This window comes from Tursiops truncatus, chromosome 17 (assembly GCF_011762595.2).
Source record: "Tursiops truncatus isolate mTurTru1 chromosome 17, mTurTru1.mat.Y, whole genome shotgun sequence".
In the NCBI taxonomy this organism is placed as follows: domain Eukaryota; kingdom Metazoa; phylum Chordata; class Mammalia; order Artiodactyla; family Delphinidae; genus Tursiops; species Tursiops truncatus.
In genome coordinates this window covers 500,655-519,461 of record NC_047050.1, presented here as the reverse complement: position 1 = coordinate 519,461, position 18,807 = coordinate 500,655, and the positions used below count along the sequence as shown (strand labels likewise).

Here is an 18,807-nt window from a genome sequence, read left to right as displayed (position 1 = left end):
AATTGTATATTGATTTTGTATCCTGTATCTTCACTACATTTTTAGATTAGTTTTAACAGTTTTTTGGTAGTCTTGAGGGTTTTCTATATATCCTATCATCTCCAGATAGAGACTGTTCTGCTTTTTCTGAGTGAAAGGATACCTTTTATTTCTTTTTCTTGTCTGACTGCTATGACTAGAACTTCCAATATTATGTTGAAATTGTGTTGAATGAAAGTGGCGAGAGTGGGCATCCTAGTCTTTTTCCTGATCTTAGGGGAAAAGCTTACAGCTTTCCACTGTTGAGTATGATGTTAGCTGTGGACTTGTCATATATGGCCTTTATTACGCTGAGGTACATTACCTCTATACCTGTTTGTTGAGAGTTTTTATCATGAATGGACGTTGAGTTTTGTCAAATGCTTTTTCTGCATCTGTTGAGATGATCCGATGATTTTTAACCTCTGTTTTGTTACTGTGGTGTATCACCTTGATTGATTTGCAGACACTGGACCATCCTTGCGTACCTGGGGTAAACCCCGCTTGATCACGGTGTGTGGCCCTTCTAATGTGCTGTGGAATTTGCTTTGCTCACACTCTGTTGAGGATATTTGCGTCTGTGTTCCTCAGGGATATTTCCCTGTAATTTTCTTTTCTTGAGGTGTCCTCGTCTGGTGTTGGTGTCAGGGTGACGCTGGCCATGTAAAATGAGTTTGAAAGTGCTTCCTCCGTGCCCCCCTCCCCGCCCACTTCTTTGGCAGAATTTGAGAAGGTGTGTGTTCTTCTTTGATTGTTTCGGTAGAATTCGCTATTGAAGCCATCTGATTCTGGACTTTTGTTTGTTGGGATGTTTTGATTACTGATTCAGTCTCCTTGCTAGTAATTGGTCTGTTCAGATTATTTCTCCATGATTCTGCCTTGATAGGTTGTTTGTTTCTAGGAATTTATTTGTTTCTTCCAGGTTGTCCAGTTTGTTGGTGTATAATTGTTACTAGTGGTCTTTTTATGATCCTTTGTGATGTAAGGATACCTTCTGGGGAATTAAGTGAAAGCCCGTCCAAGTTCTGAACCTTGAGGCGTTAGGCCATTTTCTTCAATTTGGCTCTCAGAACACAGTCAGCTAGATACACCCTCAGGCAGGATTTCAGACTGTGCTGAAAAGCCTAAGAGAAAATCAAGATACCGTTATCCCAGCCCAACTAGATCTACTTCCAGTGTCCTCGCTGCTGGTGAGCCCTGCCCGCTGCTCACGCTTCTGTCCGTTCCTCAGTGGGTACCGACCACTGTGAAGCACCAGGCGCTCCAGGAAAGGGCTTCTGAAAGGACAGGCAGGGAGAAAGCACTTGAAACAGAGATTATTCAGGAAAGGGCTTCTGAAAGGACAGGCAGGGAAAAGGCACTTGAAACAGAGATTATTCAGGACAGGGCTTCTGAAAGGACGGGCAGGGAAAAGGCACCTGAAACAGAGATTATTCAGTGAGATGGGGTGTAAAAAGAAAGAAACTTCAGAGGTGAGAGAAGACACTGTATCCGTGAAACAAGAATCGCTATTGAGAAAGAATATCAGAGAACAAGAAAGAAAATTTGTGAATTAAACATACATATCACAAATTAAGGATGAAGTGGATTTGGAAGATAAAATTCAGGAACTCTCATGGAGAGTAGAGTAAGGTTACAAATCAGAAAATGGAGAAGCGATGAGGAAACTTGGAATCTATCTACAAGGTCCAGCTCCATGGCCTCCACCCCTGACAGAGGACGAGCCAAGTAGAGGCTTCATGGATAACGTTTCAGGAATGACCATTCTGAGTTTCAGATGGAAAAGGCCATCGAATGTCCAGTGCATTGTATGGAAACAGCTCCACACGGAGCACACTTCTTGAAAATTTGAAACCTTAGGGGTTCCCCAGGAGAGAAGATGCTGAAAAGTTTCTACAAGAGAAAAAACCCAAAGGTCTTTCAAAAGGATTAGGAACCTGGATGACGGTTGTGTTTGCAACAGCAGAGTGCAGCCTGGGAGACAGTGAGCCAGATTTCGTGCACAGTTTCGGAAAGAGTACTTCTCACCTGAGTGGGAAGGATTAACGATTATGAGTGAGAGCCGAGTGCAGGTGTTTCAGGTGTGCCAGGTCCCCATGGGGGTCTGTGTCCTGTGCTCCTCTTGCTGGGAAGCTGCCGGGGGAAGTTCTCCACCGAGATGGAGCAGAAGCTGGGAAAAAGGAGGGCGTGGGGTCCGGGAAGTTTGCCGACGAGTCTCCTGGGGGCGGGGGGTGGTGACCTCCACTCAAGACCCGGACTGGTGTCCCTGACCCTCCCGAGGTGGTGCCCCAGAGATGGCTCACAGCCTCCCTGATGCGTTTGCACGTCTAGAGAAGACGTAGTGAATTTGGGAGAGTTTGATGACAACAGTGACAGTCACGTTGAGAACAGCTAAGGGGTGGGGGAGCTGGGGTGCTGTCCCTCTGCCAGGCGAACGTCCACGTACAACTGTCTGTACAGTCGGCCCTCGTGTCCACGGATCCCCCTCCTGCAGACGGCGCGGCGCCGTAGCGCGCGTTTCCACGTTAAGTGCACCCACGCAGTTCAAACCCGAGTTGTTCAAGCGTCAGGTACTCACTTCAGGGAGATCAAAATGTTATGTGAGGAAGGAAATGTGTGCTAGTACTCAGCTCGGATCATCTGTGAGCGGAGCTACCTGTCACAACAGCAGGAATATTGAATTAATCTAACCGAATTTAGGAGATCACTGTTGGGAAGGCAGTAGGACAGGAGATGTGCATGTACCTCCCTGTGCCCTTGTGTGCCCGTGTCCATGTGTCCCTGTGTGCGTGTACATGTGTGTGTTTCACTCTGTGCGTTTCCGTGTGTGCGTGTGTGTGTGCTGTTTCTAAGCGTGTGTGTGTCCCTGTGTGCGTGCCTGTGTGTGTGTGCATGTATGAGTGCATCTGGTGGTGATGGTGACCAGAGAGAGCTGATTTCCCCTGCCATGGAGAATGGCCCCGACCAAGAAAACAACAGATAGCAGTTTAAGCATTATTTCATAAAGGGGACCACCGTATGCCTTTGTGGGAAAATTTACATGTTAAAGTGCTGTTTTCAGATATGAGGAGTTGTGAAGTAAACAGCTGTTCTAGGAATAGCATCTTCATTTTCCAAGAATAGCTTTGAAAAATGACAGTAAATTCTGTTGCGTGTCTGTCAGCCTTGATGGTAAGAGTTCTTGCTTCACCCCGCGCTGTCTCAGGTGAGCGCCGTTCTGAATGGCCTGTTGGATCAGAGCTTCCGGGACCGAGCCAGTCAGAAGCACCAAGGCCTGGAACTGGTGGGTGCCATCCTGCAGAGCTGGAGGAGCTGCGGCCCGTGGTGGGCCAGGGATGCTGCCCCGGACAGCAAAATGGCCGTGCTGACCTTGCTGGCAAAAATTCTGCAGGTATTCTGAGAGACCTGGAAAATGTAGCTGCGTCTGTCGCTTATGTCTTTAAAAATTCGATGGAGGCTTCTTGAAAAGCTCATTGGTTTGACAAATAAAAAATAACTTGGACAATTGCTGATTACTTTATATTTTATACTTTTCCATTATTTTACGTAATTATCTTTTATTCTTATTTTCATTTCTTATTCTTTATCTTCTCAGTGTAGCTTTACGTGCATTGTCTTAGCAGATAGTTTTAAAATATTTCAGAACAGGAATTGTTGAAATGCTGTTGGCGCCCAAGAACAAATGTATAGGTCATTTCTGAAATTTAAAAACGGAAAAATGTATTAAAGGAAATTAGAGGCATAATGTAGAAATGTGTTTTCATTTTCCCTCCTTTAGATTGATTCATCTGTATCTTTTAATACAAATCACAGTGCGTTCCCAGAAGTTTTTACAACGTATGTTAGTCTACTTGCTGATCCGAATTTGGGTCTACATTTAAAGGTAAGTGGTTGAAAAGATGTTTTTCAGATTATGTTCTCCATTTTTTTTCCTGTTCTGTATTTTTGTGTATTTGTGATATTTTCTGTTTTCTTATTATGGAAAATTTCAGACATATTCAGAAGCAGAGAGACCAGCACAGTGACGCCCGGGTACCCGTCACCAGCTTCTGTGGCCCTCAGTCATCTTTCTGTTAATTAATAACAGAAAATATCTCTCTTACTTTTAGGGTCAAGAACTTAACAGATTTTGTAATTTTAAAGTCCTGTAGTAATTAGATTTTACACTCCAGTAAAGTGTGGCCTTCCTGAAAACCATCTTTGTAGTGGATCATGAGGGTATTTCTTTGGAATTTTCTGCTGTATGTGATTAGTCAGGTTTCACATTTCTCAACATGAGGAGGTCTGGGAACTGACCTGCTACCCAAGGGAGGAAGGAAGCACACCGAGTGCTCTGAAGCCCTGAGTTCCGCAGTCGCCCCGTAGGGTATTCACAATAGTCTTTTCTCACAGAACTCAGGCAGCGCGCTTCTAGTAGAGGCTGCGTTTGCAGAGGAGATCCACACGCAGAGTCAGGCTGCCCTGTCCTGTGCTCACACGGGACAGCCCTGCCTCAGCCCGCGAGCCCGAGAGTGGAAGCCGAGGGCCAGGCCGCGTCTTGCTGGTGGGTTTGACGCTGCCGAGGAGGTGTCCTGAAGTGGGCCCGGAGTGCACACGTGTGGTGCTTTCTTGGCGCAGTCTTTAGAAAGCAGTCGTTGCACTCGTTGTGTGGAATCCCTAAGCCAGTCTCATGTTGCGCTCGCTCTGCAGGGCCAGGCTGTGATTCTGCTCCCATTCTTCACCAGTCTCACTGGAGGCCATCTGCAGGAGCTGAAGCACGTTCTCGGGAAGTTCATTGTTTCTAATTTCCCTATGAAGTCTGAAGAGTTTCCCCCGGGGACTCTGCGATACAATAACTACGCGGACTGTATGAAAAAGGTTAGTTTTTAGTAGTTGCAACTAAAATTAAGCACTGCTTGTTTCCTGTTAACATTTCTTGGTGAAAAGAAGTTAGTGAAATATTCAGAGTCAGAGAGTGTTCTAACTCGAAGGATTCATTTTAACTCATTTTGAAAGCTTGTCTGTGGGGGCCGATGTGTACCTGAATCCTTTAGGGCTAATTTTTCTCCCATTTAAAAATTGTGAAATATTTTATGTGTAATGTATAAGCTTTGAAGAATAATACCGAAGAGAGCTAAGAAATAGAATATCACCTATGGTGCAGTTTCTGAAGTTTAGTTGACTAGTGGTCATTTGAGAAATATCTAGTGGGTATCACTTAGTTAATATACAGCGTAAGTTCCCGAAACACCGGGGGCTTAGCCAAGAAGCTAGGTTCTCTCCCTCCTGTACAGTTCTAGATCCTCTACAGGGACCCCGTCTCCTTTACCTTCTTCTTTTCTGTTGTCCCCCACACGTAGCATCTACCTTGTCCAGGTTGGCTGATCCAGCTCCTATCTTGTCCGTTCTAGCCAACAGGAGGGAGGAGAGGGCAGGAGAGAGCATCCCTTTCCTTTAAGGGCTTAATCCAGACCTTGCACGTATTAATTCTGCTGATAACCCACTTGCCACATACAAGCGAGTGAGACTGTGAATGTTCTTATTTTGGGCAGCAGTATACTCAGCTAAAACTCAGGGGCCAGCCAGCAGGGAAAACGAGAGAATCACCATTGGAGAGAGGGTAGGTGGTGGTCGCCCATACTCGTGATGGCCTCAACAATAATAAAGATACTGTCTTGTTTTCAAGGAGCTTATAGTAAAGTAAGGAAGAAACGATGATTAAAACACACTGTAATAAGTGCCAGGGTAGAGATACACATACTCTCCAAGGATGTCTGCACCAGTGTATCCCGTCCACATGTTTTTATGGTGTGACTTTCCGTCACATGGGGAAAAAAGAGACGTCATACATTTTGAGCAACGTAGTCTGATTTTTCTCCTGTTGCATATGGGTTGTCCTTAAGGACTCACTAGTAACAAGAAAATAATGCAGTGGAAGTGATGCTTGTGATTCTGAGTCTAGCCTTAAAAGGTTTCCAGCTCATTCCTGGGTCTCTGGTCTGTGGGACCCAGTCACCATCCTGTACAGAAGCCACGCAGCCACACGGAAAGGCTGTTTACAAACCACCCATCCACGTGGGTTGTCTCCTCCCTACCCTGATGTGACTTTTTTCTTTCCAACATGCAGAGAAGTTGGAAGAATAGTCAACAAGCATCCATATAACCGCCTCTTGTATTCAGCAGTTAACTCTTTGTCCGGTTTGCTTTGTCTGTGTGTGCGTGTGTGTTCTGACTGAAACGCTTGCGAGTTAGCTGCAGACATCCTGGTGCTTCACTCCTGAATGTTGCAGCAGCCGTTCCTGGGAGGCAGGCACCACGCTGATACCAGGCCCAAGAAAATTCTCGCTGCTCTCAGACCCTGTGCTGTTTCGTGCACGGTCACGTTTCTCCAGATGTCCCTGTGTTTGGCTGGATTTTTCAAACCAGGATCTAATTAACGATTGGCTCGAATGTCATGTCTCTGGTGTCTTTAAATCCAGGACTGCTTCACCCCCATCCCTTTTATTTCTCTGCGACACTGGGTTTTGGAAGTAGCCCGAGCGCGTCTCTCGGATGCTGTCCTGTTTGTCTGATTGCTCCCTTGAGGTGCGTTTTGGCTTTCCTCACCCTCTGTGTTTCCTCTAAACTGGAAGTTAGGCTTCAAGCTTGGCTGTGAGATTCAGGCTAACCCTTCTGGCAACAACCCCACACCTGGAGGCAGGTGTCGTGCACGTCCCCTTGTGAGCGACCTCGCATCTGGTGGCCTGGTTGACGTGGTAGCCTCCTCATTTCTCTGTCGAATGGTGTGTTCTTTCTGCACCATCATGCTGGTACCATCTGAGTTTCCTGCTCCCCAGCAATCTGCCAGCAGATGGTTGTCACGTCCACAAAGGTTCTGGGTAGATCTTTAGTACTTTCCCTTAACGTAAATGCAAGTGCAGACAGTCGCGGCACCTTTGAAGAAAGATTCCAGTCTAAGAAAGGTGTAAACCAACAGGAGAAAGGAACTCAGAGGGAGCAGAGGCAACAAGTCGAGATAAGAACGTCGAAGAGACTGTTCAGAGCAGCTTCAGAGAGGAGAGACAGTATATCAAGTGCATGAACTAGAACAAGAAAGCGCTCTTGGAAATTAGATACACAAAAGAAAAATTTAAAAACCTTCACCAAATGGAAGATAAGATTGCAGCTGTCTCCTAGAGAGTAGAGCAAAAGGACATGGAGATGGAAGATGGGAGGTGAGATGAGAACACTGGACCCACAGCCTGGAGTGTGTGTGCTCTGCAGTGAGGGTGGTGTGAAGGGCGCACGCTGCCGCCCCCAGAGGGCCCAGAGCCGAGGAGAGGCCTTGTGGAGGTGAAGAGAGGGCCCCAAACACGGTTGGAGGAAGAATATCTGCAAAACTTTGAGAGAATCAAAACTCAAATATTTAACGAACATTGTTATATGCCAGGCATTCCATAGCTGCAAAAATGACATATATTAGCATTTGTTAATCTTTGTGAAATTGTTATAATTTGCTTTCCCTTTTTATTTGAACTGTCAAAAAACAAATCCAATGCAATTATTATCATCATCATCGTCATTATTATTGGTGTGTGTTTCTTCTCTAGCTTCTGGATGCATTGGAGTTATCGCAGAGTCCCGTGTTGTTGGAGCTGATGACAGAAATTCTTTGTCGGGAGCAACAGCATGTTATGGAAGAGTTATTTCAATCCACTTTCAGGAAGATAGCCAGAAAGTGAGTCATTCCTCGTCTGGGATTCCAGGAACCATATGTGTTTTATTTCTGTGGGAGATTATCATCTCTGTTCTTGAAAACGATGAGTGCATTATTTCAGTAGATGCAGATAAAGTTTTGACAAAATCCAGTGCTCATTTACTCATCGATGATAAAACTTGCAAAAGATCATCTATGAAAAACCAGTAGCCAACAAAATAGTTAATAGTGAAAGGCTGAATTTTCCTCCAAAGTTGGGAACAAGGCGAGGACGTCTGTTCTTTTCTATCCAACATAGTCCTGGAGGTTCTAGCCATTGCAGTCAGGCAAGCAAAAGAAATAAAAGGCAGTCAATTTGGAAAGAAAGAAGTATAACTGTTTCTACTCACAGATGGCACAAGGCAGAGAATCCTAAAGATCTACAAGAAACTGTTCGAACCAATAAACAATCATAGAAAATTTGTCGGATTCAGAATACATAGTATTCTAATGTCAGTGGTAGTTCTGTTTATGAACAGAGAACGTTTGACACTATAATTACAAATGTAATACCATTCATAATGGCACCAAAAAGAATAAAACACTTGGGAATAAACTTGACACAAGAAGCACAAGACTTGTACAGCAAAAATTACAACCTATTGCTGAAGGAAATTAAAAAATTAAAGATCTAAGTAAATGGAGAGATAGTCCATGCTCATGAGTTGGAAGATGCAATATTGTTAACATGGCAGTTCTATTCAAATTGCTAGGTTTAATGCACTCCATATCCAGATTCCAGCAAGCCTCATTTTTCGGGTACAGGAATTGACTGGCAGTTCCTAATATTTATATGGAAATGCAAAATACCCCTTAACAGCCAAAACAATTTTGAAAAAGAGAGACAAAATTGGAGGATTTTCCACATCCCAGTTCTAAAACTTACTCCAATGCTACAGTTGTCTCTGTGAAAATTAGTTAATATTTTTCAGTTTTAGAACTTTTAAAAACAAAACAAGTAAATTTCAATCAGTGGCAGTTGTTATTCTTTTTTATGTTCACACCGTTCCCATCTGTGGCAGTGGGAGTCCATGGCGGCCGGCTCCTAGGTTCTTGGGCAGCCTTCCTTAATCTCTGATGTCTTATACATGTCTTCTGGCTCAGCAGATCACCGCAGGCTCACCTTGACCCAGAGTCAAGCTGTTTCTCTAGAGAGCCCCGTGAAACGGCACCTAGAGACCACAGGCTGGGTCCTCGGCGAACTTAGTGCTACTGGGTTATAGCACTACTACTGGTTAGTGCTGTACTGAGGAATAGTTTTGTTTGTTTTAAGGAAAAGAAAAATATCCTGATACTTTCCTTTCAATCTTAACGTTATGGGTTTCTTATTACTTTTATTATTTTTCCCTTACATTGTAGATTTTAATTATTTTCTGTTCAGTGTTGTTTTTAATAACATTTCACCAGTATTTAATTGCTTTATCCTATAATACACATAAAATATTTTCAAAACTAACACTACCAGTATTACTACTAAGAATAATCATAGCTGGAAGAAGTTAACATTTTAAATTTTATTTATAATTTACTTAGAATATATTCTCTGAGGATATACAGTCAAATTTTGTGTTCCAGAATCACTTGAAAGTGTTTTTCAATGTGCAGTTATTATACCAATTCATTAGGTATGCTTTAATTCATTTTCAGATCTTAGAAGTTTTTGTGTTTTTTTTTTTGACTTAATTTTCTTATTGAATATGTAAAATACATACGTGATTCGAACGTTAGAAGTACGTAATGCGCTACATTCAGGAGCCTTGCTTCCCTCTCCTATCGTCTTCTGTCCTTTCACCTTTCTTTCTACTTCATGTTTTCTGCAGATCATGCTAAATCAGCACGTGGAGATCTTCTGCTTTCCTTTTTTTTTTTTTAAACAACTGTGTAATTATTCACTGTGTGGAAATACCAAGTATTTTGAAGCAGCCCCTACTGATGGGCTTTTGGTCAGTCTTTTGCTGATGAGAGTAATGGCATAGCGAATAGCCCTGTGCACATGTCATGTTGTATTTTGCCAGTGTAGCTTTGGAGTGGATTTGTAAATGTGAGTGAAAAGGTAAATGCATTTGTGACTTTGCTAGATATCACCACATCCCCTTTTGGAGGCTGTATTATTTGCATTCCTTCCAGCAGTGGATGAAAGTATGTTTCATCACAGTCTTGCCAATAGAGTATATTGTCAAACATTTGGATTTTCTCCAGCGTTAATAGGGGAGAAAGGATTTCTCAGTGTTGCTCTAATTTGTATTTCTTTTATTATGAGTAAAATGGAACATATATTCATATATTTAATGCTCATTTGCATTTATTTTTCAGTAAACCCATCTGTTGGCCCATTTATGCTCTTTTCCTTTTCCTCCTCTTTCCTTTAGGTTTCTGTGTAAGGGCTGTGCATCTCCACTGTGCTCAAAGCAGGATGCTCCTTGAGAGAATTGAAATCTAGGACAGTGTCCAGATGAATATTGCAGAGCCCATGTAGATCTAGGGGTGTCCTGCAACCTCAAATTTTTGTGACTGAATGACGTTCAAATCCAGTATTTTTGCTCTGGGTCATAGCTAACTTCTGAGCATCGAGATTTTAGAACTGGAAAGGATTTTAATGATCATTCAGTCCTAACCTCTTATTTTTATAGGCGGGGAAGCTAACGCTATTCTTAATTAATAGATGTATAGACGGAATCGTATAGGTGATCATTCATATACCGTGTTACCCAGATGAGAAAACAAAGGGCCAGCTGAATTTTCTCTGCCTGGCAAGTAGGAATGGTGGTTCATTACTGAGGAAGAGGCTGGAATTGTCTGATCAGGATTCATGAGTTTCAGGTTCTGGGATACATGATGGTGTCGAGGCTGAGTCTCTTCCAAAGCCTTCCAGAAAGACCATATTGAAAGTAAATGAAAAAAATTCTTTTTCCTAATGTCTAAATAGGCATGAGGATTTCTGGGGATGAGTAAAATAACATGACCTATGTATAAATGCTTCTTGTATTTCCTGGTTTTTATACATATGATCTTTAAAGGTATTTTTCTGATTCATAGTCATTGGTGTTCACTTTGCTTGGAATGTAGTAGGCCGTCATGAAATATTTGTTGCAAGCCTGAATGTGCATGTAATTTTCTCTTTTTCTTAGGAGTTCATGTGCAACACAGTTAGGGCTTCTGGATAGTGTGTACGGGATGTTCAGGAGGGATGACCTCCTTCCCAGCGTCACCCGCCAAGCGACTGTGGACCGCGTTCTCCTCACTCTGTTGTGGCACTGTGACTTGAGTGCTTTGAGAGACTTCTTTAGCAGCATTGTGGTGGATGCCATTGATGTGTTGAAGTCCAGATTTGTAAAGGTATCGTAGTCTGTTATTAAATTGAATGTTAATAAGAGTTGACAGGTCTCCATGGTCAGTGTCGTTAGAAACTGCCATGTGTTCAGTCAGGGGCGTCTGCAGCTCAGGGAGCGTCGCCTCCATGTCCTGGTCTCAGCCTGCAGGCACGTGGTGTCTGCGTTAGTTTCCTCAGGCTGCTGTCACAGGGGACCACAGATGTGGCTTAGAGCCACAGGCCTTTATTTTCTCTGGAGAAATAGAAATCAGAACCTGAATAGAAATAGAAATCAGAAAATCTGTATCTTCTCTGGAGACCAGAAATCAGAAACCGTTTCCTGGGGCTGCACTTGCTCCGGAGGCTCTGGGGAGGAGACTGCTCACCCTGCCAACAGCCTCCAGAGGCACCAGCACCCCTTGGCTCGTGGCCACGGTGCCCCTTCCCGTGCTTCTCAGGTCACTTGGCTTCGTCGTCCTCCTCTTCTGTTTTAAACAGTCCGCCATTTTTCTTCTTTTATTGAAGTGTAGTTGACTTACAGTGTTGTGTTAGTTTCAGGTGCACACCAAAGTGTTTCAGTTATACATGTACATGTGTCTATTCTTTTTCAAATTCTTTTCCATTATGGTTTATTGCAAGGTACTGAATGTTTCCTGTGCTATACAGTAGGTCCTTGTTGTTTATCTGTTGTATGTGTAGTGGTTTGTATCTGCTAATCCCAAACTCCCAATTTATCCGCTCCGCCTCCCCTCCCCCTTGGTAACCACCAGTCTGTTCTCTGTGCCTGTGAGTCTGTTTCTGATTTGTAACTAAGTTCATTTGTGTCATACTTTAGATTCCACATATAAGTGATACACATGGTGTTTGTCTTTGTCTGACTTCACTTAGTATGATTATGTCTGGGTCCATCCGTGTTGCTGCAAATGGCATTATTTCATTCTTTTCATGGCTGAGTAGTATTCCATCGTATCTGTGCACCACAGCTTCAGCTTCTCTATCCACTCCTCTGTCGATGGACATTTAGGTGCTTCCAGCTTCCGCAGTTCTGTCTAGTCTCTCTCTGCCTCCTGCCTGTAAATATGATTGCATTTCGGGCCCACTTGGATAATCTTCTCAGAATCCTTTGCTTCATTTCACCTGTCTCATCCCTTCTGTTGTACAAGGTAACAGTCACAGGTCTGAGGCATTGGAATGTGGGTATCTTTTTGGGGCTTTATTCAGCCTGACACAGTCTAAACCCATTACAACATCAACTTATAAGTCCAAAACCTCATCTAAATATTATTAGCACAAAGTCCCAAATCTCATCATCTAAATCATATAAACCAGATATGGGTAGGTTTTGGGTGTGATCCATCTTGGGGCCAACCTCTCTCCATTTTTGGACCTGTGAAACTAGAAAACAGATTATTTGCTTCCAAAACACAGTGGTGGGACAGGCATAGGATGGTAATTATAGACATTCCTGTTCCAAATAGGAGAAATGGAAGGAAGGAGTCTGTTTTCCAAAGCAAGTTTAAAATCCGGCTGGGCAAATCCATTAGGTTTCAAGACCTGGGAATAATGCTCTGTGGCCTGGTGCTCTGCCTTCTGGGCAGAGACTCCATCCTTGGAGTCATTCTTCTTTTTTCTTGAAGGTTAGCAGGTGTTTGCAGCTGAGTAGCTTTGTTTGTTGCCTGTAGAATTTGGGGAGTACAACATCCTTTTTTCCATTTCATTTTGTCTCTGTCCCTTTCAGTTCATCTGGTGTAACATTCTCAGAAACCTTCTGTCTCTTTCATGCTTATTCTGGAGATTCCCTCTGTGAGATAGGAGAGTCCCTTCCCTGTGCGTGGCTTCTGTGAGGTGGCCGAGCGCAGCTGTGAGCCACAGGCTTCGTTTCTTCAGCCATGCCCTCAGGCTTCTCGCCGAAGCATGCTTTCCCAGCAGCCAGTCTCCTGATGCTAGCATCTTCTGCGGTCTGCACGGGCTGAGAACTTCCCAGGTCATCGAGTTCTGGTTCTTTTTGCTTGACTGTTTTTGTCTCAAGTAATTTCTCACACCTCACATTCTATTATAAGCGGCAAAGGAGAAGCCAGGCAGTACCTCCAGCAAATTTACTTGGAAATCCTCTCAGCTCAGTGTTCAAGTGCACAGCCTGCAAGTTCTGCCTTCTGCACTGCAGAACACTGTTCAGCTAAGTTTTCTTGTTAGCCGCCTAACAAGGATCCTCTGTCCTCCAGTTTCCAAAAATCTGGTACTTATTTCCTTTTGAGACCTCACCAGCAACTACTTTAATGTCCATATTTCTAATAAAAATATGTTTATGGTGACGGGCATTCCCTAAGACAACATTGGCTTTCTGTTCACTTCCTTCTGAGCCCTCGCCAGCAGTGCCTTTAATGTCGATATTTCCTAACAGTGGTCTCTACAGGGCAAGCTAGGCCTTTTCTGTCACGCGTGGCAAAAATTTTTTCTACCTCTACCCTCTGCTCAATTCCAAAGCCACTTAACGTATTTTTTTCATTTGTTGCAGTAGAGCTCCAGCTCTTGGTACCAAAATGTGTATTAGTTTCCTTAACCTGCCGTAATAAATCACCATAAGCTTGGTGGCCTAGAGCACAAGTTTATCCTCTCACAGCTTTGGAGGCCAGAAGTCCCAAATGAGTTTCACTGAGATGAAGTCAGTACTTGCTGCCACACTAAGTAGAACACATCAACACTTGCATCCACGTTTTAGCTCTTGGGCTACCTCTTGTTGAAGTGGTTTAACATCTTTGTTAAAATTATTTTCAATGTAAAGGGCGTTGAGTATTAAATTTCATTTAGTCAGTAAAATACTTTTCATGTTATCTTTTCTTAGCTGAATGAATCTTCCTTTGATACTCAAATCACCAAGAAGATGGGCTACTATAAGCTGCTCGATGTGATGTACTCTCGTCTTCCGAAAGGTGATGTTCACTCCAAGGAATCTAAAATTAATCAGGTGTTCCACGGCTCGCGTGTCCCAGAAGGAAATGAGCTTACAAAGACCCTCATCAAGTAAGGGTTTACTTAATTTCGGATTGTATTTAATTTGTTAATATCTGTGATGCGTATATTTTTATGCATGTATATAATGTGAATAAATGTTTAAACGAATTTTTATAGTTTTCCTATGTACAGACTACTTAGATGGACGTTAATTCAGCATGTTATTGGGTAACGTTCTATCCTAGACACATCTTCTATGCAGATTAAAGCTTTTTCTTTTACTGTTTTTTCCTACTGTCTTTTCTCCCTCAATAGCTTGATATGTTTCTAGTGGTATGATTCACAGTAAGGAGGGATTTAGTGTATTTTATTTTTTCTGTCATTCAAAATTAAAGGAGTGTCACATACTTCTAAGCAGACATTTCGTAACGCACAGAGTAGTCAGATCCATTTCCTCCGAAGCCGGCCTTCTGGTGAGGCTCCTCTGAGTGTCGGGCACCGGTGTGCCAGGTCTCTGCAGGCTCACCTTCAGCTCCTCCAACCCTCTCCTCGCATGTCCTCCTCAGTGGGTGACGTTGTCACCATGAGCGTCTTGGGGGTCGTGTTATTTTTCCTTCTGAATCTCTTCAACCTCTGCACACACCCTGCCGGCCCCAGAGCTGGTGGATTATGTCCGCGGGGCTCCTGGAACCAGTGGCTCGTGTGGCACTGGGGTTGCTGGTGAAGCGCCTCAGTGGCCTCCTGCGTAATAAGTCTCCCCACCCCGAGGCCTGCCGCTCTCAGCCCTGCTGCCAGAGTGACCGTCCATATGTTACAGGAACCTGATTGTTTTGTTTCCCAGCCTGAAGCCCTTCAGAGGGACCGCGTCCTAGTAGCAGGGGCCGGCAGGCTTCTCCCCTCGAGGGCTGGGCAGTAACTGCTCCGGCTTCCTGGGCCCCGTGGAGCAGCTGGCAGCAGCGTAGATGTGGGGTGGCCGTGTTCTGACTGCACCGTGCTCACGTGCACACCGTGCTCACGTGCTCACGGTGGCTGGCCGCAGCTGGCAGGGCGAGACCGGGCTCCTGGGTGTGGCAGCCACCCCTGCCTCCGCCGCTGCCACCCCTCCATGCCCTCACAGTGCCCGTATGCTGCTTCCCCAGGGTCAGTTCAGGCCCCGCCTGGTAGAGCCCTTCCTGCCCCTCAGGCTGGGCCACTGCCCACCCGGCTTGTTGCAGCCCCGGTAGGTGTGGGTGTGGGCGCCCGTGGGACCGGCTCACCCCCCTGGATGGACTGACACTCGCCCGGCTGCCCGCAGGCTGTGCCACGACGCCTTCACGGAGAACATGGCGGGGGAGGCCCAGCTGCTGGAGCGCAGGCGGCTGTACCACTGTGCCGCCTACAACTGCGCCATCGCGGCCATCCGCTGTGTCTTCACCGAGCTCAAGTTTTACCAGGGCTTCCTGTTCAGTGAGAAGCCGGAGAAGGTAGGCCCCTCCCGACTGCCGGCCGGGCTGCCCGGGGTCTGCGCCGCCCGAGCCGCGGTGGGTGTGCTCCTCCAGCCCTGCATGCGGACGCGGAGGGCGGGACCCCGGGGTGGCGTCAGCGCCCGGCATCACCACCTGGCACTCAGGCATCTTCATGTGGGGCTTTGCATTCACAGAACTTGCTCATTTTTGAAAATCTGATAGACCTGAAGCGCTGCTACACGTTTCCCATAGAAGTGGAGGTGAGTGAAAGTTTTCGTGGTGTTTCCAGGCTACGAACACTTAGCAAATGCTTATAGAGAAACACACACATTGCGCTGAACATTAACTGCCCAGTACTCAAGTCTGCTGTACACTGTAAACACTGGCAGCTTCTTACAGTTTGACCGGAGATACAATCTCAGGCAACTACAAAAAATTGGTCATGACTCGGGTTTTCCCTCAACTTGTAAAGGAGAGAAAATGCCACTGAAAGGAGCTCTTAGGACACATCCCTGAAGTTGTTTTCTGAAGTTCCTCTGGTCAGTGATGTTGAGATCCACCCCGATACAGGGTTAGGCCCTAGGGGCCCTGGTGGGAGGGTCGGCACATCTCGGGCGCCGGGAGCAGACGTCTTGCTGGGAAGATGCTCTGGCAAAGGAGCCAAGCTCAGGCTCAGTCAAGCTCAGCAGAGGCTGGGGGGCAGCAGCCTTTCACAGCCCGGTGGGCGGGAGGGTGGGCAGAGCGAGCGGGGCCTGGGGGGCGGGCTGGTGTTCTGGCCTCCGCCCCTCGTAATCTGCCTGGTGGCTCACAGGTTCAGGCCAGTGCTTGCTTCCCGCCTTGAGCCCTTTTGGAACAAGACTGGCAAGTTCTTTCTAGGCCTGTGTTCAAAGAACTAAAGACATGAAATAATAAACACACACGTCCGTTAAGCCTTCAGACACTTAACCGTGCATTACTTGTGAACTCCGCCGCAGCCGTGAGGTGCTGTGACCTGTTACGACTGTGCAGTCCAGGGAGCTGAGGCTCATAAGTGCAGACGGTGGGTCCCCAGGCCTGTGGCTGGAGGGGTGCAGCCCACGCGGGTCCCAGAGCCCGAGGGGGGCACCAGCTCCTGGCACCCGGCTGGGGTGGGGGGCCTTCCTGAAGGGCGCCCGCCTGTCTTTGTAGGGGGTTTTCAGTGCTTTTAAGTTTGGTTAAAGTTTTTGCTTAAAAGTTAATATTTGTGATTTTTGCCAGATTGCTACTAAAATAGGAAATATGTGACCACGATTCTAAGAAATCTTAAATTGTCTGTTTTTGCCTAATAGGTTCCTATGGAAAGAAAGAAGAGGTACATTGAAATTAGGAGAGAAGCCAGGGAAGCAGCAAATGGGGACTCAGGTAGGACGTTTTTAAAATGATGAGAAAGATTCCAGTAGTTGGTATTTGTTATATAAATAGACAATACTTTAAATACCCCAACGTTGAAACTGAATTTGAAAATTTTTATTTTCAAGTGGCAAATGGAATTGTACTTTGAAAGAAATGCAGTTAGTTAGTTAAACTTTAACAGCACAGAAACATCTCGAGGTGGCCAGAGGGGGCTCAGATGTGGTACGCTTTTTTAGCAAAAGCAAGATTGACCTGCATTTACTTGCTTGTGTTTGGATTATGTTTGTGTGTTATTTAGATACTTTCAGAACCCTGTGTGAAAGTACAGTCCCATCCTGCCCCTCCTCTCCTCCAAACCTCCCGTCGGCTCCCACCTCCCGGCTATACCCATGTCTGCTCCCTGCGCCCCAGGGCGTTTGCTGTGCTGTTCCCCTAGCTGGACTAATCTCGGCCCCAGAGGCCAGCATGGCCCCTTCCTCTGAAGGAAGTTCTCCTAGCCTCCCTGTTTAGAATCAACTCTCTCTCCCTCCACACGCTCCTAGTTTCAATTTTTTGCTTCATTTTCTTCATAGCTTTTTTTTTCTTCTTGATTTGAGGATAAAATCTGGACCAGTTAAGTCCCTTACATACTTTGAATTAGTTAGCTCTCAGCAGCATCTCTTGCAGCGTTTACGTCAGGCTTTGTGGGCAGAGTGCACATCATCAGAATTTTCAGTGCAAGAAGTTCTGTTAGCATCACATCCAAAAACTGGATCTAGTTCGACTTCATGCCTTTGTTTGCCGCAGAGAGTAACTGCTCAGTGGGGACAGAGTGCAAGGAGGTCCCCCCAGGCTCTTTTGCTTGTGGATCCGGGTGGTGAGTGAGAGCCGCAGGTTTGATGAACGCCTTCGGTGCAGGTATCCGGGTATCACTTGAGCGTAGAGAAACCCATTTCTTACTAGTTTGAGTAAATGTAGTTCCTTCTTTTTTTGCTTCAGGCGGCCCGTGTTATATGTCTTCCTTGTCGTATCTGGCAGACAGTAGCCTGAGTGAGGAGATGAGTCAGTTCGACTTTTGTACTGGAGTTCAGAGCTACTCGTATGGCTCCCAAGACCCTCAGTCCACCACCGGCCGTTTCTGGAGACGGGTGATTACTGAACATTGTTGTCTGGGGGGCAAGGGGAGCCTCGGGGCGGCAGGGCGCCGGCCTCTCGTCCTGGGGTTCAGCGTCTGACCCCGCCAGCATGCAGGGCGGGTTCACGTTAGCCGGGCTCCTCCCGCGGTCAGGTCAGTGTTTGCATCAGAGCTGCGTGAGGCCCTCCCGAGAGAGCTGACCGCGCTGGCTGACTGTTGTCCGTTCCCGCCCCCGGGAGGGGTGTTTGCTGTCAGTGCCCCGGCCTGAGCAGAGCCTCCTCCCTGAAGGGTGGGCTCTGGTGACGGGCAGGGGGTGCACTGGGTCTGACGGCTGCTTTGAGAGGTTGAGCTCAGTCTCTCTTCCGGGGTCCAGCAGCTCGCGGGGTCGTCCACAGCTCACAGAGCCGCTTTTCCGGCACAGCACTCCGTTTCTAGCTTGGGCTGACCTCACGCTGGTCATTCTTTCAGAGGGAACCCTCCCCCCCACCCCACCCCGCCTCCCACCCCCTGCCCCGTGCCAGCTCTGCAGGCAGCCTGCCCCGTGAGCGGCCCCTCGCGTGGCGGTGGCTCTGGCCGCCCACGTGCTGAGTGGGCCCAGGTACGGCCGTCCGTGGCCACGCACTCCTTTCCCGCCTCTCCGGGGGGCTTGCTGGGTGCGCCTGTCTCTCTCATCTCCCGTGACCCTGGTTGTGTGTCGGTTACTGTTCGGTGCTGAGTGAGCCTGCTGTCACTAACCCGTGACACCCCGCCTCTCTCTTCTGCCCCAGTTTGTAGACGTTACCCATCGCCTGGGGCCAGACACCACGGGCACGGAGGTTGTGAGAGGAGTACGTGTCCAGGGCTGTCCGTCTTGGGAGATGTTCTGGAGTAGTTACTGCCACCA

General features: G+C 46.3%; 1 protein-coding gene across 8 annotated transcripts in view; it reads left to right on the top strand.

Annotated features, from left to right (window-relative positions):
- PRKDC (protein kinase, DNA-activated, catalytic subunit) overlaps positions 1–18,807 on the top strand; it is a 150,533-nt gene that overhangs the window by 69,453 nt on the left and 62,273 nt on the right. For all 8 annotated transcript variants that reach the window (XR_012327131.1, XM_033843199.2, XM_033843197.2 and 5 more), the window contains 10 exons: positions 3,224–3,409; positions 3,797–3,901; positions 4,708–4,875; positions 7,587–7,714; positions 10,861–11,068; positions 13,885–14,063; positions 15,289–15,457; positions 15,634–15,699; positions 16,747–16,819; positions 17,789–17,937. Coding sequence is in view for 7 of the 8 variants with exons in the window: in XM_033843199.2 (XP_033699090.1) it covers positions 3,224–3,409; positions 3,797–3,901; positions 4,708–4,875; positions 7,587–7,714; positions 10,861–11,068; positions 13,885–14,063; positions 15,289–15,457; positions 15,634–15,699; positions 16,747–16,819; positions 17,789–17,937 (1,431 nt within the window). In the remaining variant the exon portion in view is untranslated. The remainder of the gene's footprint in view (positions 1–3,223; positions 3,410–3,796; positions 3,902–4,707; positions 4,876–7,586; positions 7,715–10,860; positions 11,069–13,884; positions 14,064–15,288; positions 15,458–15,633; positions 15,700–16,746; positions 16,820–17,788; positions 17,938–18,807) is intronic.